Consider the following 26,274-nt stretch of genomic DNA (forward strand, 5'->3'; position numbering starts at 1 on the left):
GTAAAATGACAATCATAGTCACCCAAACTATGCCGAAAGAGAGAGAGGTCTTAGAATTTTGATAATATCTCTGTATATTTTTGGCTTATATTTCATTTTGTTAGGCCATGGAATAGTCTGTATTATGGGTAGCCCAAGGGATCTTTTTGACATACAATTTTAGGGTACACTATAGGATTAAAAAACCCTAAGGGTAACTGCACTTTGGGGCATCAGAACGCAAACTTCTGTTTATAATGTACTGGATAACGTACCCAATTAAAAATCTTCATGTTTTAACAATGTAAGCAGTGCAGTGTAATTGGATAAAGAGTACGATTCCATGGGTTAACCAGTGTTAAAACAGAATAAGCCATCAAAAAATTGACTAAAGGAACTTAGAGAAGCCATGGTGGGGTGTTAAAGGGTAAAGCTTCCTGCCTTTATAAGGAACTTCTTGTTGAACTCGAAGGACTTGACAACCATATATTGTGTTTGACAGCATTCAGTGAATTTCTTAATAATGTGGTTAAGTTCTCACTTGCGCGCGCGCGCGCGCGCGCACACGCACACACACACACACACACACACACACACACACACACACACACACACACACACACACACACACACACACACACACACACACACACAGACATATATATCTCGTTTCCTATCTAGGCTAATTCAGACCCTGAATTCCTAATTTGCCCCTGGTACCCACCTCTCTTTGTGTCTGACAGCACTAAGAAAATATCTTAATGAGGTTAAGCGCTTACGTGTACAGACACATCTGCCTATACTTGGGCAGTTTCAAACCCTAGAAATTCTTGATTTGTCTTATCCTTTTAAAAATATAACAGATGTGAGGAATGGCCTAGATTAGACTTCGGTTTTAAGAAGTCCTATCAAGGTGAGAGTTTGAGACCAACTGATTATAAATTGATATTGGGTTGGACGGGGATAAGCTCCTCCAGAATGAAAGTAGAAGCATGGTGTACCTAGTGCTAACTTGTGGCCCAGTTCCCTGTCCATTTTCTGAGCCCTGTACATACGAGTTGATGAAACGTGGTGTTTCTCTTTCTTCAATATGTTCTCCCATGAGTCTTCCTCCTTTCCCTCATAACTTAGTGGAAACTTTTTGATCACCTTGGCAAAGGGACCCTGGTTCCCATGGGCCCTAAATAAAGCTATCAATTTGGTTATACAGATAGGATATCCAACTGAATTAGCACTTGGGGCAAACACTAGTGGATCCCTCAAAACTAGGGAGGCATGCATTGTGGGTAATTATGTGGCTTTTTTCTTTAGAAAGGATAGAACAATTACCCATTTAAAGCTAAAACAAAGCTGGGAGTCCATAACAACAGCATAGTGACCCTTTTATCCTATGGTTAGTCAGTCCTTGGTGTCTCTAGCAACCTGGCCTCCTGAACCAAAACATACTTTCTCAGGGCTAGAAAAGGAGCAAGTCTTTAAGTCCAGTAGGTGGCCATTGTCAGGAAGAAGGAACCTGACCACCTGTTCCATCTTGAAGCCAATGCCACGAAGAAACTGGAGCTTGACCAAAGGCTGGTCAGTTTCTGCTGAGCTGCAACCAGAATTAAATACCTGGCAGGCCATTTTAGTGATTGTGGTAATCCATTTCTGCGGTGGCAAGATACGAATGGAAGGACTTCCATGATGGCGCAGTGGTTAAGAATCCACCCCCTAATGCAGGGGACACGGGTTCGAGCCCTGGTCCGGGAAGATCCCACATGCCGCAGAGTGACTAAGCCTGTGCGCCACAACTACTGAAGCCTGCGCGCCTAGAGCCCGTGCTCCGCAACAAGAGAAGCCACTGCAATGAGAAGCCCGCGCACTACAACGAAGAGTAGATCCCGCTCGCCGCAACTAGAGAAAGCTCACGCACAGCAACGAAGACCCAACGCAGCCAAAAATAAATAAACAAAATAAATAAATGTATTTAAAAACAAAAAAGAAGATACGAATGGGAAATCATAGCAGGCCAGCAAAACCTTCTTTGGAACTGAGAGGACCAGCAGTCCTCAGCGTGGTTCATTTCAGTCTTGCAATTTGGGTTTTCAGCTGGTGCTTATAGAATAAGCAAAGAACTAAATCCACTTACACTTTATTTAAAAAGAATAAAATAATTTATTATTATTATTTTTAATTATTTGCTTTTTAAAAAAATTTTATTTATGTATTTATGGCTGCGTTGGGTCTTCGTTTCTGTGCGAGGGCTTTCTCTAGTTGTGGCAAGTGGGGGCCACTCTTCATCTTGGTGGGCGGGCCTCTCACTATCGCGGCCTCTCTTGTTGCAGAGCACAGGCTCCAGACGCGCAGGCTCAGTAGTTGTGGCTCACGGGCCTAGTCGCTCCGCGGCATGTGGGATCTTCCCAGACCAGGGCTCGAACCCGTGTCCCCTGCATTGGCAGGCAGATTCTCAACCACTGCGCCACCAGGGAAGCCTTATTATTATTATTATTATTATTATTATTATTATTATTAAACCAGAGTGTAAAACTTACAGGGCTCTGGAACACACAGATCCCCTGCCCCAGCCTCGTGTGTTTAAACAACCCAGCTCTATGGGACTTATACTGCCACACATACGTGGAGATCCTTTTAACTTCTCTGCCCCTGAACCACGTTTATTTCATGGTCTCAGAAGAGATAAGGCACTTCTTGGATGTTGGAAAGTGAGTGATTCCTCTGTTGTTGTCCTAGTGAGAAGTAGGTTATCACACAGCAAGAACGCCCCTTTGACTGAAGCTAGGCTGGAGGCTCCCGCTCCTAGGGCTTTACCTTAGAGGCACTGGTGCCCTTTTTTGGGTTAGATTTTATTTTTAGAGTAAGTACAAAGAAACACTCACTGATGGTCAGAATTGAAATGTGAAGCAAGTTACGTAAATGTATATTTCTGCTAGATCAAGTTTGTCCCTATGGAGCAAGGACAGGCAGAAGATGAGAATTTCTAAGGACAAAAGTGGATGGGAAGGACCCAAGGTTTATATTTTCAAAGAAAGGAGATCTTTTTGGGCTTGTGTTTGTTCTTTTTTTTTTTAAGAAATCGTTTATGCTGATAAATATTTAAATGCCAGAGGGTATAAACATATAAAATGAAAGTTCTTTGTAATCCCACCTTCCCTCCCCACTATTAACTTAATAGTTAATGAGGTATATATTCTTTTAGTACCTTTTTTTTTTTTTACCTGAGCATGTACTTAAAAACACTGAAAGAATTAGTGGGATTATGGGCAATTTCTGGTGTTTGCTTTTTTACTTAATAATCAGAAACCTTGTTCTATATCAGTACATAAGGATATCTACTCACCATTTTAAATGTTTAAATTTTAAATGCAAGAGTTTGAGCATTTTCTCAAACTTTTTGTTAATTACTCATTTACCTTTGAAATGGGACTTATTTAAGCAAACAAAAGTACGTTTCAGTCGTCATTAGTAGAAATGTGAGTGATTTTACTGTTTCCCATGTACTGATCGTTCTCTCCTTGTTAATAGGTGCACAGTGCTGAATTTTCTGTGGTCCGTTTATGACTTTATGTCTGCGATTTTTATGCGATTTCGTCTGTTTTTCATTTTTCTCCCTTGTTTTTTTGTCTCATTTCTCTTTTTCATCTAAATTTCTGTCTCTTAACAACCTTAATTTTTTCTGCCTTTTTGTCATATGAGTGTTTATCATTTGATGTTGTAACTGTACTGATATGCTTGTGACTGGGAAGTATGATCACCTCATTTTGTTTGCCGTGTCATCACCAGAGGCGTTGACAAGCAAACACTTACTGTTTCCCATGAATACAGTGTTACTCTGTAGATTTCTAAAATCAAGGGAAAATTTTATAGTGTGTGCTTAGGACTGTGCTACACACTACGTAGAAAAGCACTTTCACCCTCTAAAATGCCCACTGCAAGATCCTACCTGGGAATCCACTTGCATGTTTCAAAAAACAGTTACACCAACAGAATGATTTAAACATAAAACCCATTTGAAAGCTGCTTTTGGAGTCTACATTTGTATGTGTGAGAATGTGGATAGGTGGAGAGAAAGTTTGCAGAGGATAGATGATCATAGAAGCACCCCCATGGGTTTTAGGATATTTCAAATAAATGATTATACAGTTATTCATGAGTCATTAGAAAATGTGAAGTTGCCTTTCCCAATCCTAGAATTTAAGAGGCTCCTCAAGAGGTCAGCTCATAGCAGCTAGAGATGATGTCTAAGACCTTTTTATAAACGATTAAAATGTCCACAGAAAATGCCCATAGTCTTGGGACACTGTGTGTTTACTGGATGTGGCCGCTTGCTGAAAAGTGTGCATGATTATTCTCTACTATATACTGAAATTAATAAGCATTTGTCTATTGGTTTTTATTTTAATGTCTAGATTACCTACAAGATCATGCGTGTTCTTTGTTAAAGGGAGGGCGTTTTCCATTTCAGGGCCTGTTTTGGCCTTTCTGTCCAGGAAAGCCCAAGACTGACACCGTGACTTTACTTACTGAATTAGAGTTTAGAAGTCAGTCACTGAAATGTGGCTTGTCTTTCCCCGTGGGAGCTGACAGTGCCATTTAAGAATACAACAGCTGGTGTTATCCAAAATGGAACTGTGGCCTCTGCAGGAATGATTGATAATGGCTGAACCAAGAAGGCCTTCGCTCTTCCTGACCCGCACAGGACGATTTCTCCTGGCATTTATTCTTTCAATCCTGTTGGGGTAGAAATGAAGTTGGAGGTACATCCACAGAATCCATTAGCGTCCCTTTGGGACAGAGCTGTCAGCAGCTTCACATCTTGAACTTCTATGAGGCATGTTGTGTCCTTGACTAAGAAATGTGTTTCCCCATGTGTCTGATAAAGTAAACGTCTGCAATGCTGAAGGCAGAGTGCCAGGCACATCTGTGTCCATAGACAGTGCTGTTAAATTAAGGGTTGCCCTGGAAAACGATTTGACCTGCGACAGAGTTCATTTGGCATCATTCATTTGTTTTGGGGCGCTTTTTTCTGAGTATTTGATCATGGATCTTACATGTCTCAAACTTTTATCTCATTGTTTGGGTTCTAATTGTTTACTCTGTGAATGAGCTCAGCTTTCTCTTGTCACAGAAAGCTGCATATTCCTTCAGTGACAGTAAGCTTCCTGCAAGCAAGAATCACGTCTAGGAAAGGGAACCCTCCTGCACTGTTGGTGGGCATATACTTGGGGCTCTTTGCACGTATTTCTGCCCTCAGGCAGAGGCTGTTGCCTGGCACTGCTGGCAATCAGGGAATCCAGCAGACAGAGCAGATGTCTTTTACATGTCCACACGTGCAGTCACATGGTATTTGACTAAACCGAATGGCCAATTAAATTCAGAATTAGATTGCCTTTTTCCTCTCATCTATCTGATTTACTGTCAATCAATGTGGATTAAACAATTGATTCTCAAAAAAAAAAAAAAAAAAGAATCATGTCTAGGGACTTCCCTGGTGGTCCAGTGGTGAGGACTCCATGCTTCCACTGCCAGGGGCACGGGTTTGATCCCTGGTTGGGGAACTAAGATCCCCCATGCCGCACGGCACGGCCAAAAAAAAAAAAAAAATCATGTCTAACCTTTGCGATTTCCATAGACGTAGCAAAGGCAAACCCAGAAGTGCTTTACTATTTAATGGCTCAGATAAAACGAGTGGTGGTGAGAAGAGTAGGGAAACTAAAATGTTTTAAAACATCCCCGTGATTTTAGGTCCCAGTTACCATAGAAAAGCATGAATTAGATATTCAAGAAGAGGTTTTTTTTCCATTCATTATCTGTGATTTTTTTTTTTTTAAACTTAATGAAGTTTCCCAGTCTGAGGAAGTCTAGAAAGGATTCAGAACACATAGATTCCAAGCATTTGGATTTAAGAGACCTTTAGTTGTCCTCATAACTTCATAATGTAAGTATTTAAGAGTTATTTCTCCTAGTCAGTCTATCTGTTCTGTCAGAGGAGAGAATAGCTCTTCATTGAGAGATAAGATGTCTTGACAGGTTTCTGAGACAATAATGGGCTTCACTGGATTCTAGGAAATGTAATTCGTGTCCATTTGTAAATAAAGTGCCAGACATCTTAGTTGCCTCTAATTTGATGAACAAAACAGAGTGGCCTTGAGTCTCTTTTTAATCCATGGGCGAGAGGCAAATTTAGGCCTATCAGTTCAGTTTTTATTTTGTGGGTTTTTTTGTTTTTTTTTTTTATGTTTAACAGTTTTTTTGTTGAGATACTGAGATAAGAATCTTCTACTTTTTTTGTTTTTTGTTTTTTTGTTTTTTTGTTGTTTGTGGATTTTTTGACACGAAGGTTTTTAATGACCTTAGAACCAGTTCACTGGATATGAGACAGAAGCCAGCAGAGAGTGGATTGAGCTGTGAGTGGTGAAGAAGCAGAAATAGGGAGAAAGATGCCTATTGGACAACTAGGTACTAATATACTTCAAAATTCTTCAGAATAAGTAGTGTGATTTATATGTGTATGTAGGCTAACTTTAATTAGACCCCAAGACGAGGTTAGTGAGCACTTGGAGAACATAACTAGGAATCTAGATTACAGAGGCACTAAGGCAAGCACTTCAAATATCATCTCAATCTACACTAGATAGTTAATTAGCGTAGTGGATATTAGAAATAAATTTTCTTTTGTGCAGTGAGTAGCATTCATGATATTTGGAGAACAAAAGAGATTATATGGGTTCTGTCACCCCCAACTGAAAGAAATGAAAGAATCCAGCCAACCTACTAGCCTAATATCTTTTTGTTTTGTTTTGTTTTGTTTGTTTTTGTTTTTGTTTTTGGGGCACCAGGGACTATAGTTTTTTTTTTTTTTAAATAGGTTGACTTTTTTTGGTTTAAGCACATTTTTTTAAATTTAAATTTCTTTATTTTATTTTATTTATTTTTAAACTTTTTATTTTTATTTATTTATTTATTTATGGCTGTGTTGGGTCTTCGTTTCTGTGTGAGGGCTTTCTCTAGTTGTGGCAAGTGGGGGCCACTCTTCATCGCGGTGCGCGGGCCTCTCACTATCGTGGCCTCTCTTGTTGCGGAGCACAGGCTCCAGACGGCAGGCTCAGTAATTGTGGCTCACGGGCCCAGCTGCTCCGCGGCATGTGGGATCTTCCCAGACCAGGGCTCGACCCCGTGTCCCCTGCATTGGCAGGCAGACTCTCAACCACTGTGCCACCAGGGAAGCCCTTCTACTTCTGAAATATATGAAAAAGTTTTCTCTATAAACTTCACAATTTTTATTGATACAAATATTGACATTATTTATGTTTTCCTAAATAAAGTAATAAAAATGTAGGCTGTTCTCAACCTAACAATACATTTATAGTCTCTAAAACATGCTTATTATAGAAAGATAGAAAATATAAATAAGCTATTAAAAAACCTCAGAAGCACTTATTAGGACTTCCCTGGAGGTCCAGTGGTTAAGACTCTGTGCTTGCATTGCAGGGGGCGTGGGTTCAATCCCTGGTCGGGGAACCAAGATCCCGCGTGCCACACGGCACAGCCAAAAAAAAAGAAAAATCAGTTATTATTCCACCATTCAGGACTAAGTAATGTAGATAGAAACCTTTTGGCATATATATCCTACAGCGTATTTTTCCCCCTTTCCATATACATGCATGTGTTGGCTTTTTGTTTTATAGAATAAAACTGAATGTACTTTTTCCTTGAACATAATTTTTATTGGTTGCATAATACATTTTATGGATGTAGATGAACCTTAATTTATATCAAGTAATCTTTCGTTTAACTCCCAGATTTCTAGTGGGTTGTTTTTTTTTTTTTTTGATAAATTGTTTGACTTGCAAGTTTCTAAAGCCTTTTTCTTTAGGATAGTGCTATAAATGGTAGTTAATTTCCTGAGTTAACTCCCCAGATCTTAATTGATACCTGTCACATGGCTAAGCTTCCCTGCTTGACAAATGGTACTACAGTGATTAAAACACAGGATCTGCTTATCATTATGTCCATGGAACTCTCTGTAATCCATTCAGCACCTGGCATAGTGCCGGATACAATGGGCACTCAACAGAATCTGAATGAGTGGAAGCTGGGATTCCCTCTCTGTCCAGGTTATCGTGGCCGGAGCAGCCAAGTAGAACACATGGTGTTCACTTTCTGGAATGTGGGAAGAGGGATGTGGATAGCAGAGAGGGCACACAGGATAGCAGCATTCCCTTGTGTATGTCTTTGGCAGTTGTCAGTAATTCAGCCTTAGCAGCTTTGATAAAGAAAGTGAACTGATGAGGATGAGTATAATTTTTGTGACTTTCTGTCTGAATTAAAAAAAAAAAAATCCCACAAGGACTCAGAGGCAAAGAATATACAAATCAATTTTCACTGCAAAGTAAAGGAGCTGTTACAGTGGAGGATTACTGGACTGAATGTCAATATTATGACATAGTATGAGTGTGTTTCATGTTTGGTAATTGCAATCATTGTTGCTTTTGTTGTGGTCATCCATGTACAATGCTTGGTGTCAGTCCGTTTATCTCTTGTAAAAATAAAATACAGTGTGTGTGTGTGAAAAAAAAAAGAAATATAAAAAAAAAAGTTCTTTGGAAAGAGTGTTTATCACTGGCAAAGTTGAGAGAGAAGGGGGTGGCAAAAGGTATACTGAACAACAAACTTTACCTTAATTGAAATTTATAAAACACTGTACCCAACAGCAACAGAATATACATTTATTTTACATACACACAGAACATTTATCATGTTCTAGGCTATAAAACAAGGAATTGAAGGGCAGTTTTTTTTAAAGTTTAAGCATATACCTACCATATCATCCAGCTATTCCATTTTCAGCTATTTATCCGAGAAGAAAGAAAACATACGTCCACACAAAGACCTGTACAAATCGATACATGAACGTTCATAGTCATTTTATCTGTAAAAGCCAAAAACGAGAGATAACCCCGATGTCTCATAAACAAGTGAATGGGTAAATGAACTGTGATGTGTTCATACCACAGAATACGACTCAGAAATAAGAATAGACTATTGTTACATGCAGCACCGTGGATGAATCTCAAAATAATTATGCTAAAGTGAAAGAAGTCAGACGAAAAAGGATACCTACTTTACGGCTCCATTTGTATGAAACTTTAGAACATACATACTAATCTGTAGTGACAGAAGGCAGATGAGTGATCGCCTGGGGATGAGGATAGTAGGACAAGGTAGAAAGAAGATGAAAGGAGCATGAGATAAGGAAACTTTTTGGGGGGTGATGGATATGTTCATTATCTTGACGGCTGTGATGGTTTCACAGGTTATACATATGTCAAAACTTATTGTAAAGCAAGATGTACAGTTTATATGTCAATTATACCTCAACAAAGCTGTCTAAAATACAAAGAAGCAAATAATAAAAAGGCAGTCATGATTCTGGGGCTGTTTACTTGATCGTAGTGTTTATTGTACACCTACATGCAAATGGCATGGCGTTTTACCATATACTGTGCTGGATCAACCAAAGGGTCTTGCTTGCTAATTTGTGCTTCTTCAAGCCAGAATCAATGGAAAGTGTTAGGAGTCTAGAAAATATTCTCCGTATTTCTCACCGAGGAAAAATCTTCCGTAATTATACATGGTTTACAACTGAGCGTTGATTGTTTTTTTTCTTCCTTTGAGTAGTAACGTGATTTCTAATGAGGAACTCGATCATGTCGTATCAGCTTGAGTAGAGAAGAGGAATAGAAAACATGGGGGTGAACCCGAACTCATAAAAACAGAGTAGGATAATTAGTTCCCTGGATCTGGAGGGTGAGGAAAATGGGCAGATGTTGATCTAAGGATACAGACTTCCAGTTAGAAGCTGAGCAAGTTGGGGGAAATCTAATGCACAGTATTGTGAGTATATTTAAGGTACTGTATTATAGGTGTACTTGAAAGTCGCTGAGAAGGAGGTCTTACATGTTCTCATCACAAAAAGAGAAATGGTAATTTTGCGGTATGATAGAGGTGTTAGCTAATGCTGTAGTGGTAATCATTTTGAAATGTACATGAAAGTTTATTAGATCAAAAAGTACATTTGAAACTTTAATATTATGTGTCAAATGTATCTCAAAGCTGGGGGGTGGGTCTGACTAAAGACTCACTAAAATAAGTAGAAACAAAACGTGATGGTGATGATGATTCAGTGTTTACTCCTTGCCTGTTGAATCAAGACCATATTCCTGAGCCGATGACGTGATACCCCCGCTTGGTTTGATTCTCCGCTACCTGTTCACTTTTGGCTCCCCCTTCTCCCAGAATACACTGTGCTATCAGCCCCCTCTTCATTGCCTTGGTTAATGCTTTTTTTCTGCCTGTGCCTCTTCCCCACCTCACCTTTTTATATCTATGTGGTAAAATGCTACCTATCCTTGAAGTTTCCGTTCAGATGCCCACATGTTTACTCTGATCCTCCCAGCTGGAAATGTCATCTGTGTTCTGTATTTTAGCACACATTAAGTAACGTATTTTGTACCGTAGGCCTTACGGTACAGCCTAGTCTGTCCTGCTGTTTCAGAACTGAACAGACACAGGGTTATGCATTTGGCTACTATTTAGATGCATTTCAATTGTTTAATAAACTTCTACATTTATTAAAATTACTGTAATTATCAATGCCAATGAGGGAAGCAATGACAAGACAAGTAGGAGAAAAAAATTGGTTCAGTTGTATTTTTGAACCACATTCTGTGTTCATTTGATTAGAGCTGAGGGGAGTGGTAGATTTACTGTCCTCATGGCATTTTTGTTTTCCTTAAGCTAATGTTTTAATCATGGACCCTCTTTTCCCCTCACATTTTTAGAACCAGGCGATGGCTAGGAAAGGAGAAGTCAGTTTGTAAATTTAAATCAGCTAGAAGTGATTCACTCTGATAATTCACACAGAGCTACTCAAGAGTTGGCTTAATGGCATCTTAACATTAGAGTAATCATTGTGTCATGGAAAGAGCACGAATTAGGTAGGAGTCGAGGAATATTTGAAGAAATGTGTTTTGGGGGTCTCAGGTGGGCTATTCTGTGACTGTCCACTCCCTTGATCACTTCTTGTATTTATCTTCCAGGTCCGGACTCTCTTTGTCAGTGGTCTCCCTCTGGATATCAAACCTCGGGAGCTGTATCTGCTTTTCAGACCATTTAAGGTACCTCTTCTATCTTTCAGAAATTGTAAAAGGAGACAAAGAGTGTGTGTGTATAAGCTTCATGGGGCTTTTTGGAGAAGGAAATGAAATGTTTGTGAAAGCACTGTTTTTTAAAAGGTTAGTGAGTAAAGGAGATTTGACAACTCAGTCCTAATATACGTTTTCACTTTGGAAAGACTGAAACCGCCTTTTGTCCTCCCAGTAGCTAATCTGGAGAAGTCTCTTACTGACGTGGACATGCGTCTGTTTCTGTTCTACAGAACTGCTTTAGTGTCCTCCCTGTTTATCCTCTTGCCAATTAGGGGTGTTCTTCTGAGTACAGATCACCAAAAATATTATCCATGACTTATTCTGTATTTATATTTCAAATGCAGTAAAAGTCAAGCCCCATCCCTAGGAGGTTCCTTATCAGTTGAAATACTGCTGTTAATACTATTCTTTGGAGACATAATAGGTTAAGTAGGCTTTTATGAACTAGACTGGGAGCCTAACACCATTATTTTTTCCATGGGCAAAATGTCCAAAGTTGCAAAAACAGTAAAACAAAATTTTAAAAAATTGCTTGGTGTGAGTTGAGGGAAATCTTTCCTGTTGCTTAGTGAAATATTTAATGCAAGTTGTCTGTCCGTCGTGACTGTCAAGGTAGAACTACTTTAGAGATAATTAATGTAGCTGGGATTGAAAATTTAACAGGAAGTTGAACTAAAGCTGAAATAACTATGCTCCAAGGAGAAACCTTGAAGGTTAGCCTTTGGAGGGTAGGAGGCAGCTGGGACTGGGCATGATGTGGGCCAAAGGCCTTGGCTCTCAAGGAGCGAACCTGGAAGTCATGACAGATTCAGGGCCTGTGTCTGGGCTGGTCACGTCAGCTGAGGACATGTCAGCAACAGTGCCTGGCCAGGGCCACACTTACAATCACGTGATGGGCCATCTTGATTGCTGGTTAAAGATCCATCCTGATTTGAAGCAGGACCCCAGCCACAGAGGCAAGACAGGTTGAGGGACAGTATCTCGCTTCTTAGGGGGAGAGAGTAGGATGTGACGGCTGAGAACAGTTGGGTAGTAGAACGAGAAGGACGGTTGAGCGGGCAGCCAAGTTAAAACCAGCAAAGATAAAACAGTCTAGTTTATGTGCCCCAAAGGCACCGTGTAATGATGGACATAACTCCATTCTGACAGCTCTCCTTTTAATGCAACAATAATGATGACATTACAGAGGGAAGCAGAAAGGGGTTAGCCATGAGGTTAGCTAGAGGAAGTGGGAAAGAAAGAGAAGGTATTGTGGGGAGAGTGCCAGCTTTATAGAATTTCCCGAGTTTCTTCTGCAGGGTTGTAGTTTTTACTGTCTGTCTCTTTTGTAGGATGAGGACTTTTTAAAGCTAACTGATCCTCGTAAAGGACAAAATAGTTATGCTTTTGTATACGTACAGAGAGATTTGGCCAGCGAGCCCCTTAAGAATTATCTCATTTAATTCTCATCACAGTCATTTAAAGTAGGTTAGCCTCATGTTTTTCAAATAAGGGAAATGAAACTTGGAGCAGTTGAATACATTTTGCTCAAGTTTACACACATAATAAATGGCACAGCCAGGATTCAAACCCAGGCAGTCATCCCTCATCTGAACTATTATTTGATACTACTTCTCTTTTTGTGACTTGAGAGGACAGTATATCCCTACTAGTGGTCTTTTACTTGAGTGAAACATCCATTTGTCCTTTGCCTCTGAGGCCTTCAGGGTGTTTAAACCTTCAGGTTTTTCAGAGAGTGAGAGCACCTTGAAAAAGGAAGAGGCAGGACTGTGAATCACGACCTCTCTGGCTAGAAGAGCTCAAGGCCTTTGAGGTAAAATGTTTACAGTAGCTAATTAGTAACATAGTTCTCTGCTGGGAAAATAGGAGGATGAATCAATCCCAACATCCTGCCCAGAAACCCAAACGCTGAAGTCAGGACCCTGGTACATTCCTACCAACCCTCTTTTAATTAAAGTCCCCGGAGTCTGACCCTCGTCTGCAAATCTGTCTCTGCACCGATACGTGCGGTGGTCAATCATGTCAAGTGTTGTTTTTTCCCCTCTTGTGTCATCCATCAGTGCAAGCTAACAGTCATTGATTATTTTCAGAAATAAACAGACTTTGTTATCCTTATCCTGGGGAGCCAGGAGGGCTTAAGGGAGGGAGTGAAAGGAATGTTTCCATCTTCCTTGAGGATGAGCTGGAGTAAAAAGCCAACAGGGAATTTTCGCATCTCCCAATCAGAATACCAATGTGAAAACTGACAGCTGCAATAAATAAGCAAAAGAACTTAACAAATGTTAGCATCACTGCCTATTTAACCTTTCCTGGAAGTTTTGAAATTTTCATTAAGTTCTACCAAGTACGATCTTAATGTTTTATTGTTTTATACCAAATATATGACCAAGTCATCACATACTCTGACCTTCCTAACTTAATTTATCCCCTTCCCTCTCCTAGTTCCATAAAATGAAAAAGACCTGCTGTTGACATAGACGCCATTTTCCTATGAATAAGTCCATTCATGCACTTATGTTTCTTTTCTCTATATATTTTCATGAATTCATGCACTTATGTTTCTTTTCTGAATTTCATGAAAATATATAGAGATAAGAAACATAAGTGCATGAATTTCAGGGCTTGATTTCTTTTAAGGCCCAAGTATGCAAAGATTGGCGTATACATCATGCATGCATGTATGTGTGTATAAAATTTGTTTTCCCAGTTAACAGGCATTTGTGAGAAGAGTTGGTCAGTAGTCATAAAGGACTCATTTTCACTTGAGCAGGATGCTATTATTACAATTGCTCTTTTCTCCTATTACTCTTTATTTCTGGTCTAAATTTGGTTCTTTATTTTCAGGGCTACGAGGGTTCTCTTATAAAGCTCACATCTAAGCAGGTAAGAATTTCAGACTTGCACATAAATGATCACTTCCACAGAAGTTTGGATTGGCTTTCTTCAGGAATGTTACTAGGGCTCGACATTCTTTTTATTTCCATTAAGATTTTATTTTTTTTGTTGTTGCTGTAAAGTTAAGGGTGAGATTGATTAGGAATTAGCACAGGAAAGTGATTCCTAATTCCATAGCCTGCAGCTAGAGTGTCTGAGACTATCCTCAAGCAAGGTAAATATAATGCATCCGGCATAGTTATATTGGGATTGATCTATATATTCAAAAGAAATTATTGATTATTATCCAAATTCACTTTTATTGCCATTTCTTTCCTGGGTGTTTTTTTTTGTTTGTTTTTTTGTTTTTAATAAAGTTAAACAGGCAAACTTTTCATTCACGATCGGTATGGGAATTTGATGACGAAGAATCAGGCTGTCTCTCAAACCCTTAATAACCGCAGGCAGAGTCTCAGGTCTAGAATGGAGCATAAAAGGTACAGAATGGAGGTAGTAACCAATGACCCTGATAGTTTCTGCAAGTGTCCTGAAAATTTGTAGCTATGTGCTTTTTTTTTTTTTAAATGCTGAACAACCAGCATCCTCTCTCTGGGTCACTTTTCATCTCTCAATAAGGTATTCTCTGGTTCATCAGAGAATAAGCTATGTTGCAACCATCCTTCTGGACTGAAAGATACTGAGTCCAAAGGAATTGTGACCCCTCTCTTTAGTTGGAACAGTATGGTTTATACACCTAATTAAACACACAGCTTTTTAAAGGCATCCCTTGGGATTTGAGATTAAAATGTTCATGATATAATTTTGATCATGCAGTGAGAATACAGGGCTTTTATCATTGTGTCATTATATCCCTTGCACTTACAGTGTACCAAAAGGTGATTCGGTTTTCTTTCCATTTTAAAAGATGAAGAAACTGAGGTACAGTGAATTCAATTTAGGAAAGTAGAGCCTTTCCACCCAAGTTTTCCTCTGTTGCCTTGTTCACTGCTGCTCACCTTCCAGCCCCTTCTAGATTTTTTTTTTTTATGATTCTCTAAATCTCCAGCTGTGCCCTTGAAGAACCACCCTCACAATCCCTTTGATTCATGTTAGAAATTTGGCTAAGCCACTGAGTCGTGATTCTTCTGGACTGGCTTTCTTGTTTCTACCCATTGCCTGTGGTGATTTCTGTATCTTAGCTCTTCAGTTTGATATCACCTTTGACCCAGAAAAATAGACATCCCCTGATATTGTTTTCTTCATATTTCTTTTTCTTTCCTTAGCCCGTAGGTTTTGTCAGTTTTGACAGTCGCTCAGAAGCAGAAGCTGCAAAGAATGCTTTGAATGTAAGTACTAATGATGTTAATCTTTGGGGGTTTCCTTATGAGGTGGTAGGAAGTAATAGAACCTCTTTGGACAGGAAATCAAATGGAAGGAATATGACTGCTCGATCTAACAGGAAGGGATTAATTAATTAGCCCTCTGAAGAGATTTTTCCTAAAATTGTGGTTAGACGTGCAAACTATTAAATAACACTTTGCTCTTCTCTAGCTTTTACTGTAATGCTCAAAATACCTGATGATGTGGGTCTTTATTCAGCCCAGTCACATCCTATGGTGGTGTACAGTTTAGTTTGGCCATCATTATACTCTCAGTGGCTAAGCCGAAGTCAAGAATAGATCAAAATCTTGGCTTTCCTTAACACATGAGGTTTTTGTTTAAGGTATGTGGCTTAAACAAACAAACAAATTTACAGGTTGTAGTCTTTATTCTGATTGATTAAAAACTTGCATATACTGCTTTCCCAGAAGACATTCTGCATTGTGGTATAATAAAAGATAGGCAACTATAATTGAATAGAGATAACCTGTATTTGGTTTGTAAGCATTTTGTAAGTAGGTTCATTTTTTTTAGGTTCTGCTTATAAGCAATATCATATGATATTTGTCTTTCTCTGTTTGACTTACTTCACTTAGTATGATAATCTCTAGGTCCACCCATGTTGCTGCAAATGGCATTATTTCATTCTTTTTTATAGCTGAGTACTATTCCATTGTATATGTGTACCACATCTTCTTTATCCATTCATCTGTCAGTGGACATTTGGGTTGTTTCCATGTCTTGACTATTATGAATAGCGCTTCTATGAACATGGGGGTACATGTATCTTCTTGAATTATAGTTTTGTCCAGATATATGCCCAGGAGTGGGAGCGCTGGGTCATATGGCAACTCTATTTTTAGTTGTTTGAGGAACCTCCATACTGTTTTTCATAGTGGCTGCACCAATTTATATTCCCCCAGGAGGCATCTTTCTAAATGCAGAAATATTCTGGGTCCTTCCAAATTGAAGTTTTCACCAGCTTCTTTTTCTTGTTCTTATAAAGGAAATAACAGCAGCTGAAGCTAGTTCACAGAATGGGCTTTCCATTGCCTTTCATTGTCTCTGCTCTGTGTAGAAATATGTCACTGACCCACTGTCCGAAAGACAGTAGGTTTTTACAGTGGGTTGTTTACAGCTTGATTTTTTTTAACAGAAGTTTATTTTTTAGATGTTTAAATGGTCATAGTCAAACTGTGTTTCCTTGCCTTACTAGGCAGAGTATAGCTAATAACATCATTTCACTTTTTCTTAGTACTGAGGGTTGTATCGTTACACATAACCGGTATTGAGACATGCAGTAACATTGTGATAGAGGTGTTTAAGCCCATTCCTATGCCAGCTGGCCCCAGATCATTATGCTGTCTTGTCCTAAGGTCTGGTTTTAGGCTCAGTGTTTGTTGCTCATATATTAATAACTTGGGAAGAACTCCAAGTGAAACAGGTCTCGTTCTGCTCTATTCTGTGGACCGAAGAAGAGTAACTCTTAAGATTTACCTGTGGAGTATTATACCTGAGCTTTCTTCTGCTCAGAGGTTGACTTGTGAGTTTAGAGCATCTGTTAAGGTCCTGGGTCATCTCTTTCTCGATATTTTTAACTTTTATATAAAAGTATTAGAGGTTTTTGTCCCTTAGAAACTGTCCTGTTTCAGTTAAGAGAACTGAGGCCAGAGAGGATGGATGGCTCAGTCAGAAAGTACAGGTTTAGAGCTACAGCTAGAAGGAAGCCTCCTGTGTCTTAGTTCTGTCTACTTTATGTAACTTCTTGCTGTTTGCTTGTTCCATGGAATGTTGCTGCAATGACAGAATATTTTAATCACATTGTCTAGGACAAATGCCCGCAGTAAAGTTTGGTACATGACCGTGGAGCAGGGTTTCTTCTCTCTGCAGAGAAAATGGGCCCATTCAGGATAATGTATTTAATCATGAAACTGACACATCTCTGTGACCCAACATGCTCTTTTCATGATCATTTTTTCTAACTTGGTGAATTAAAAACATCCGATGCTCATAGCCATTACAAAATTTTTTCCTCATGTCATTCATCCAGCTTCTCTTAAAAGCTTTTCCTCACATTCCTTTGGGGGAAAGTTCCATGTTGTAATGTTTTGTTTTGTTCCACTATTGAGAAACGTAAGCCTCAATCCAGTAAGTTCCTCTATGTGGAGCAGTTCACAGTGTTAAAAACCACTTGTCCATGTTTAGAGCTTCTCTTCTTATTGTTGCCCTGTCTTGGCTCCTGTCCTGGTTCAGTTATTAGTATTAAGTCTTGTCCCAAAATGACTTTAAATGATGTTTAAATCCATTTATTTTCTTCCATTTTTGGAGTATGCTTTAGTCAGTTTGATAATTTTATGGAAAAACATGCTCAGATTGAATTAAGTGGTAACATTGAACTTTTATCAGGGTGTTCGTTAAATCTTCTAAAGTAAATACAGTATATTTTGGTTTTATAGCAAAAACTCTCAAATTAAGCTAAAAATAACCCAAACCCAGACTTCCCTTCAGGTTATCTGTGGTCCCATTAATCCACATGACTAGAAACCCCGTCCATTCTTTAACCCGACAGCAAAATATCTAACCTATCCTTTACCCTTCACACACAGTTATAATTTCTATACCAGCAGTTTTCCATGTTCCATGCTAATGGAAGGGGGAGCTGATAATCCAAACTATCAAATTATTTTTAGGATTTGTTTATAATTTTGGAATGTAAATCAAGTACAGTGATATTGACAGTTATAGTCTGGTTTAGTGAAAATCTGATTTGTGGAAATTTTAAGAAGAAACACACACAGGAAGCAAGGCAGGCCTGGCAGTAAGGGCCCTGAGCAGAGGTGGGAATAAACCATCTCTGGCTCTTCCTGCCAACTATGAAAACCCCAGTGTTGCCATTGTTGTGTAGCTGAAATCGTGTTTTCATAAGTAAGAATGACTGTAGTTAACACGTGAGATCTGCAGGCCTGATGTGCTTCCTGCTTGTGTACACTTCCATGACAGGCTTTGTCTTACGTTGGTGTTTGAGATTCACTCGTGTAAAGTATTTAAAAAGGTTACGTGTGGCCTGTTGAGTATATGTGCCATTTTGATTGATAGCCCTCCTCCCCTAATTTTAAATAGTTGTTATTGGCCTAGGTTTTATCATAGGCGTTATTATAAATTTATCAGAACTAAAGAAGTCTGCTGCAAACTGTGCATTACTACAAATTGCCTTCACAACTAAACATTGCTTAGGCTGTCACAATAATTTGCTTTACTCTCAATCCAGACTCACTGATGTTAGTGATCTCCAATTATCATGGCACCCTCAAGTCTATTGGGTTCTTTTATAAGTAGCTTTATTGAGCTATAACTCACCCATTTAAGGTATTTAATTCAATGATTTTGGGTATGTTGCTATTTTTGAGTATATAAAATATATATAACAATTTGACATTTTAATGATTTTTTTAAGTATACAGTTCAGTGGCATTAATACATTTACCATGTTGTGCAACCATCCCCACTGTCTATTTCTATTTTTTCATCATCCCAAACAGAAACTTTGTAACCATTAAGCAATACCTCCCTATTGCTCCTTTCCTCTAGCCCCTGGTAACCTCTAATCTATATTCTCTCTCTATTAATTTGCCTATTTTAGCTATTGAAATATTTGTCCTTTTGTGTCTGGCTTCTTTCACTTAGCATGATGTTTTCATGATTAATCCATGTTGTAGCAGATATCAAAACATCGTTCCTTTTAATGGCTGAATAGTATTCCATTGTATGGATATTCCACATTTTGTTTATCTATTCGTCTATTGGTGGACACTTCGGTTGTTTCCACCTTTTGGCCGTTGAGAATAATGCTTCAGTGAACACTGGTGTACAAATATGCGTGAGTCCCTGGTTTTCAGTTCCTTTGGGCATAAAGCTAGGAATGGAATTGCTAAGTCATATGGTATTTATGTTTTTAGCTTTCTGAGGAGCCTCCAAACTTTTCCATATTGGCTGTACCATTTTACATTCCCACCAGCAATGTATGGGAATTCCAGTTTTCCCTGTGTTCACTAATACTTGTTGTTTTAAATTATAGCAGTCCTACTAGGTGTGAAGCGGTCATTGGTTTCTTGATAAATACTTTTTTTTTTTTTTTAATTAATTAATTAATTTATTTTTTGGCTGTGTTGGGTCTCCGTTTCTGTGCCAGGGCTTTCTCTAGTTGCGGCGAGCGGGGGCCACTCTTCATCGCGGTGCGCGGGCCTCTCACTATCGCGGCCTCTCTTGTTGCGGAACACAGGCTCTAGACGCGCAGGCTCAGTAATTGTGGCTCACGGGCCCAGTTGCTCTGCGGCATGTGGGATCTTCCCAGACCAGGGCTCGAACCCGTGTCCCCTGTATTGGCAGGCGTATTCTCAACCACTGCACCACCAGGGAAGCCCAGATAAATACTTTTTGACTAATTTCAGTAGTAGATTTGATTTCTCTTGAAACCCCATATGACTTAAAATATTGTTTCTTTTAATGGGGATTAGTAACATTTCTTTTCTGTGATGGCAGTTCTATGTAATAGAATTGTGTCACCTTTAAATAGTTTACCTGTTCATAAAAGAAAAGGAGGGAAAAACCCAACCCTTGGATGATTGATTTAATAAGATAAGACTTGGGCTTTGTATTCTCTCTTATACATTATGCCAGGCATGAAGGAAAGGTGTTTTCTTAAGGTCTGAATAGACTTTGAATTAAAGAGAAAAAAGCAGTTTGGTTTTGAAGAGGAAAAAGATGGCAGTCATCTTAATAAGAAGAAAATGAAGAGGTCTTGAGGATATATAGTACTAAATTATTTCTTGGTTACTGAGGAAATTTATTCAATAGTGTGAGGTAAGAAGATTTTTTAAAAAAAATCTTTAGTTTGTAAGAAAGCATGCTGAAAAGGTACTTGGTAGTGTCACATGTTGAAAAAACTGACATAATCAGAAAAATGTAGTTTTCTCCATCTCCATAAATTCCTGGCATTGAAGTAAACACTGTAGTTATTTATATCACAATGATTCAGCCTTGTGCATAATTTGTTTTGTTGAATAGCTTGAGCTCTCCAACTGCTGAGTTTTAAAACACTTGTATATAATAAATTTATTATTCCTATACCAGGTTTCTCATCTGTGAAATAAGGGTATTACTTCCAAGAGCGTTAAAGGGAAATCACCAAGCAAAAACACTTGCAAATGTTCTAAATGTGAACCCATACCATGAATATACTTTCTCAGTGAAAAGATGTAGGCATAAAGTCCTGGTACAAACTCTTGAGTACAGAGGAATACCAGGGTACTCGAGAAACAGGTATTGGCCACACAGAAACAGAAGTCTGGACTACAGTCTCTGGTTCCTGTAGCACAGGTTCTTCTGACAGTTTGTGCAAGTCAGGACGTTTTATTGTAATATTTGTACAGCTTGCGGGTTAGATGAATTATTTCCACTAAACAAAACTTTTCACATACACAAGCATCCAGATGGCTTGTCTCAGCTCCCTGTTCACCAGGCACCATGTCAATATGTTTCTTATCAGTTTTAAAAATTTCTCCCTAAATTTCTCTTAGCTCAAAGTGGTTGAAGAGACCCAATTACTGTGATCCCAGCTGGGACTTTTGGATGGGAAATATGCAGGGCTGCCAGATGAGATCATGAGTCTGATCTAGTGTTTATCTGTTAAATCTGTTTATAACTGCTTACTCTTGACTTGCAGTTTTAAAGCAGCCATTTAATGTCCCTGGGTTGGGGACTGTGCCTGCGTCAGTCTAGAGCCGCCATAATGCAGGGTTGATGGACTCTCCTCTTTTTCTCAACGACTTTGTGCACTTTGGGGCTTGACAAACAGCTTAAATCCGGCTAGCCCCCCTCCAAGAACTTTGAAATCGCCCCTTTTTTGCAGGGGAAGGAGTGCTGTGCTCTGCTCTTTCTTGCAACTCGGGGTTGTTATAAAATCTCTCTAGGATGGTGCAGCACATAAATTAAAAGTGGTTCTGAAAGAGCAAATGAAGGTGAACGTGAGGAATTTGCTGAATTCCCAATTAGAGTCTTTGCCTGAAGAAAAGTAGGTTATTTAGATCTATTAAGCATTCACATAGGAAAGTAGGAAATAAAATGCTGGTGAAAGAAATCCTAAGGAAGTTTGAAGAAGGAAAAGTAGCTGGAAGTGTTAGCGTCATCCTTTATCCAAGGAAATTGGCAGGAAGAACCACAGGTTCTCACACGTAAACCGGTCTGTATTCTAATGACAAGTATATGTGGAGATCTCAAGTTTGCCCAGCTTTTCCCTAGGTAAAATAGTTCATCAGATACTACATGGCTGTGTGAAACTGCCCTCAGACTTTGCATTGTGGCCTTTTTTCAAGGATCTACTTGTTTTAAACTTATCTAGACTCTCTTTTTAAAATGCTATCTTGTATTGACCTTGCCCTTACTCCATGGTTCTTCAGGCATTTCGAAATGCTGAGAAGGTATTTGCCCCTGTTGTAAATGAAAGTAGAAAATACAGTTAGTGTTCATGGAACCTGAAGTGCAAAGAATGAGTTATTTGCTAGGATTCCTTTCCGTAAGGAAGCCAAGCTAGTTTTAGAACCAAAGATCTTGACTCCCTAGGCCATGTACGTTACTGATTGTTCTGCAGTGCAGCACATTTTGGTGCCTTAAGTCACTGTCTTTGTTGTAAAATTACTCTTTTACTCCTTAGTGAATGATCAAACCATCATAATGACAAGTGGCTATGGATCTCCCTTCAGCATTGGCTTTTATGTTTCTGATTATCTACACAGATTTGAACTATTGGTCCACAAAGCTGAAACCCTTTGTCTTACTCTGTAATTAGAATGCATTAGAACATTTTAAAGCCTTGGGGAGTAGGGTAGGACTTAACCCCCTTAAAGTGGAATAGGTTATCTTGACAGGGCGTTTGTTAATTATTCTATTCTTATTTCCTTACACATATATACAGCATTTCTTTCTTTATAATTAAATGCAAACTTTTCTTGCTGTTTCAGTAGACTTTAATACTTACTACATGGAAACATTTTTTAAAATGAGAAAACCACAAATAGTCAAGGATTTTTTTTGTACATAAAAATAAGAAGAGGCAAGGAAATAGAGTAAATCCTTCTAGGATATGGAAAATATATCTCATGCATTATAAACATGGGAATAGGAGGATAAGAAATAAAACAGAATTCTAGTGAACATTAGGCTAGTCTAGAATCTTAAAAATAATAAAATCTGTCTAAAAAGGCTAATATTTATAAAAATAAACCATGAACTATATATATATATATATTCCCCACCCTGCCGAAGCTGAAGTCTTCTTTATTGACAGAATCAACAGAAGAAGCATGGCAGAGTTGGCCACAACGTCCCACCACAGCACATTCTGACCTTCAGATTAGACTTATTTAAATGTGGCTCCTTTTGATTCCTTCAGCTTGGTACTATGATGATTATCTGTACACAGGGATTCTACATTGAAACAACCTCACTCACATCACCAGTATCACTCAGTTTTTGGAGACTAACAGCTTGGTCCAAATTTTTAAAAAGGTAATAGGCTAAAAGACCAAAAAAAAAAAAAAAAAAAAAGTCAACTAACCTATCAGGCCTAATCAAGAATGGCTTAATATTATTCATTCTCTTTGAACATTTTACTTAAGTGTTTTACTAGAGCTACTAGCTCAGGGTTCCCACCACATGCATCAGTTTGTTTATAGGCTTTAGATTCAAGCTCTTTAAGAGTATTCCGAGTGTATTCAAAAGAACCTACGTTCTCAGAGAAAGATAATGTTCACAGTATTTTTAAAGATCTACGTTTTTGGTTCTCTGGCGCAAGATATTGTGCACCTGGGTGCTTTCAAGCCTCAAGCAAATAGCATGAATAGTAGGGAATGAGAACTTTCCCTCTGTTAGATCTTCACAAAAGCTTTTATTTTCACTATATTCTTTGGAGTGCAGATTAGCATAATCATCCCTGATTTGGAAAAAGAGCCCAAGTGTATTCAGTAGTGGCTTTAAGTCTTCTTTGTAATCAGAGAACAACTGCATGAGACCTAGTGCTAATCCAAATGGTCCACCTGTCTTTTGCAGCACTGTTGCTTTACATTCTTCTTCAGAGGGAGAAGTGTAATTATCCCTCCAATAGATATCTAGGCCTTGTCCCTGATGGAGTTCTAAAAGCTGGCCGGTAAAAAGCTTTACTGCATCTGGGTGATCAAGGGTTAAGACTTTCGCTAAGCCAAGAAAATATACGTAATTGGCAGAATTGATGACAGATGGAATTCCATAGATGCTGTGTGCCACTGGAAAGCCATGTCGGAGTTTTGAGTTGTCTTCAATATCATCGATGAGTAAACTGGCATTATGCAACATTTCCGTCACTTCAGTGATAATCTGTAGCTTGTCTTCTGGAACGTTTAGCCAATGATTAAACGCCTGTGAAAGTTTGGTTTTCACTTGTTTACCTGGTAACTGAAGTAAGTGCTTGTAAGTTTCTAGAAGAATTCTTTGGGCTGTTTCTTGAGTCTTCTCCGTTGTTTTTTAATTTCAAAGCTTGTGGTTCGAGGATGATATCACAACTTTCATGCTGGGGATCCGGGAGTAGCAGTACCCAGCATCAACTTCCCACCTTAGAGTTCAGAACAAACCTCCCCCGGACGCCTGCATGAATCCCTCCCCTCACTTCACCATAGAACTCTCTGCCCTCCTCACCTGGCAGCAACACCGCATTACTCGGTGCAAGAAAATGCGCCATCCCATGAACTATATTTTTAAGACTAGAATTTCTCTTCTAAAAATGTAGTGATAAATTTCAGCAGAAAACAATTTGAAAAAATTAAGGGGTACCTTGAGTAACCCTGACATTGCATAAAAGGCTGTAAGTTTTTGTTTTCTAGCCATAGTGGGCAAGTTATTTTTAAAATTATTTATTTATTTATTTATTTATTTGGCTGCACTGGGTCTTCGTTGCAGCACATGGGATCTTTAGTTGTGGCTTGTAGGATCTTTAGTTGTGGCTTGTAGGATCTTTAGTTGTGGCATGCAGGATCTGGTTCCCTGACAGGGGATCGAACCTGGGCCCCCTGCATTGGGAGCATGGAGTCTTACCCACTGGACCACCAGGGAAGTCCCTAAAGATTAATGTTTTAAAATTAAAAGATCCAGATAATTTCCCTGGAAAATACAGTTGGGTAGAAAATTCCTAGTGTAAACCATTTTAATCTATTTTATTCTTTATTTGCCTGACACAAGATATCACTCAAAAGTGAATGGATGAATAAATACACAGAACTTAAAGAGTAAAGTTAGAAATGTATTATGGGAAATGAAAATAAGTTTAGATGGAAAAGAATTCACTCACTCAAGCAGAAAGTTTATAACAAAGGAGCAAAAACAGGCAAAGTATAAAAGCGTTTCTGCACTTTCAAAAGTGGGAATAAAAATTAGAATTCACACATTATTATAGTATAATTTTTAAATTTTTATTGGAGTATAGTTGATTTACAATGTTGTGTTAGTTTCTGCTGTAAAGCAAAGTGAATCAGTTATACATATACATATATCCACTCTTTTTTTGATTCTTTTCCCATATAGGCCATTACAGAGTATTGAGTAGAGTTTCCTGTGCTGTACAGTAGGTCCTTATTAGTTATCTATTTTATATATAGTAGTGTGTATATGTCAATCCCAATCTCCCAATTTATCCCTCCCCCCTCCCCCCTGGTAACTATAGCTTTGTTCTCTACATCTGTGACTCTCTTTCTGTTTTGTAAAAAGGTTCATTTGTACCATTTTTTAAGATTCCACATATAAGCGATATCAAATGATATTTGTCTTTGTCTGACTTACTTCACTCAGTATGACCATCTCTAGTTCCATCCATGTCGCTGCAAACAGCATTATTTCATTCTTTTTAATGGCTGAGTAATATTCCCTTGTCTGTATGTACCACATCTTCTTTATCCACTCCTCCGTTGCTGGATATTTAGGTCGCCTCCTCGTCTTGGGTATTATAAATAGTGCTGCAGTGAACATTGGGGTACGTGTATCTTTTCAAATTATGGTTTTCTTCAGATATATGCCCAGGAGTGGGATTGCTGGATCATATGGTAGCTCTATTTTTAGTTTTTTAAGGAACCTCCATACTGTTCTCCATAGTGGCTGGTACTAATGTACATTCCCACCAACAGTGTAGGAGGGTTCCCTTTTCTCCACACCCTCTCCTGCATCTATTGTTTGTAGACTTTTTTGATGATGGCCATGTGACCAGTGTGAGGTGATACCTCATTGTAGTTTTGTTTTTCATTTCTTTAATTCTTAGCGATGTTGAGCATCTTTTCATGTGCCTCTTGGCCATCAGTATGTCTTCTTTGGAGAAATATCTATTTAGATCTTCCACCCATTTTTTGATTGGGTGTTTGTTTTTTTGATATTGAGCTGCATGAGCCCTTTGTATATTTTGGAGGTTAATCCCTTGTTGGTTGCTTCGTTTGCAAATATTTTCTCCCATTCTGTGGGTTGTCTTTTCCTTTTGTTTATGGTTTCCTTTGCTGTGCAAAAGCTCTTAAGCTTCATTAGGTCCCATTTGTTTATTTTCATTTTTATTTTCATTACTCCAGGAGGTGGATCAAAAAAGACCTTGCTGCAGTTTATGTCAGAGAATGTTCTGCCTATGTTTTCCTCTAAGAATTTTATAGTATTGGTCTTACATTTAGGTCTTTAATCCATTTTGAGTTTATTTTTGTGTGTGGTGTCAGAGAATGTTCTAATTTCATTCATTTACGTGTAGCTGTCCAGTTTTCCCAGCACCACTTATTGAAGA

General features: G+C 38.6%; 1 protein-coding gene and 1 pseudogene across 9 annotated transcripts in view; one reads left to right on the forward strand and one right to left on the reverse strand.

Annotated features, from left to right (window-relative positions):
* Nucleotides 1-26,274, forward strand: part of RBPMS (RNA binding protein, mRNA processing factor) — a 188,254-nt gene that overhangs the window by 67,404 nt on the left and 94,576 nt on the right. For all 9 annotated transcript variants that reach the window (XM_036838866.1, XM_036838862.1, XM_036838859.1 and 6 more), the window contains exons 2-4: nt 11,079-11,156; nt 14,031-14,069; nt 15,344-15,406. In XM_036838866.1, the coding sequence (XP_036694761.1) occupies nt 11,079-11,156; nt 14,031-14,069; nt 15,344-15,406 (180 nt within the window). The remainder of the gene's footprint in view (nt 1-11,078; nt 11,157-14,030; nt 14,070-15,343; nt 15,407-26,274) is intronic.
* LOC118887943 lies at nt 22,938-24,105 on the reverse strand (annotated as a pseudogene).

Source organism: Balaenoptera musculus, chromosome 21 (genome assembly GCF_009873245.2).
Source record: "Balaenoptera musculus isolate JJ_BM4_2016_0621 chromosome 21, mBalMus1.pri.v3, whole genome shotgun sequence".
In the NCBI taxonomy this organism is placed as follows: Eukaryota; Metazoa; Chordata; class Mammalia; order Artiodactyla; family Balaenopteridae; genus Balaenoptera; species Balaenoptera musculus.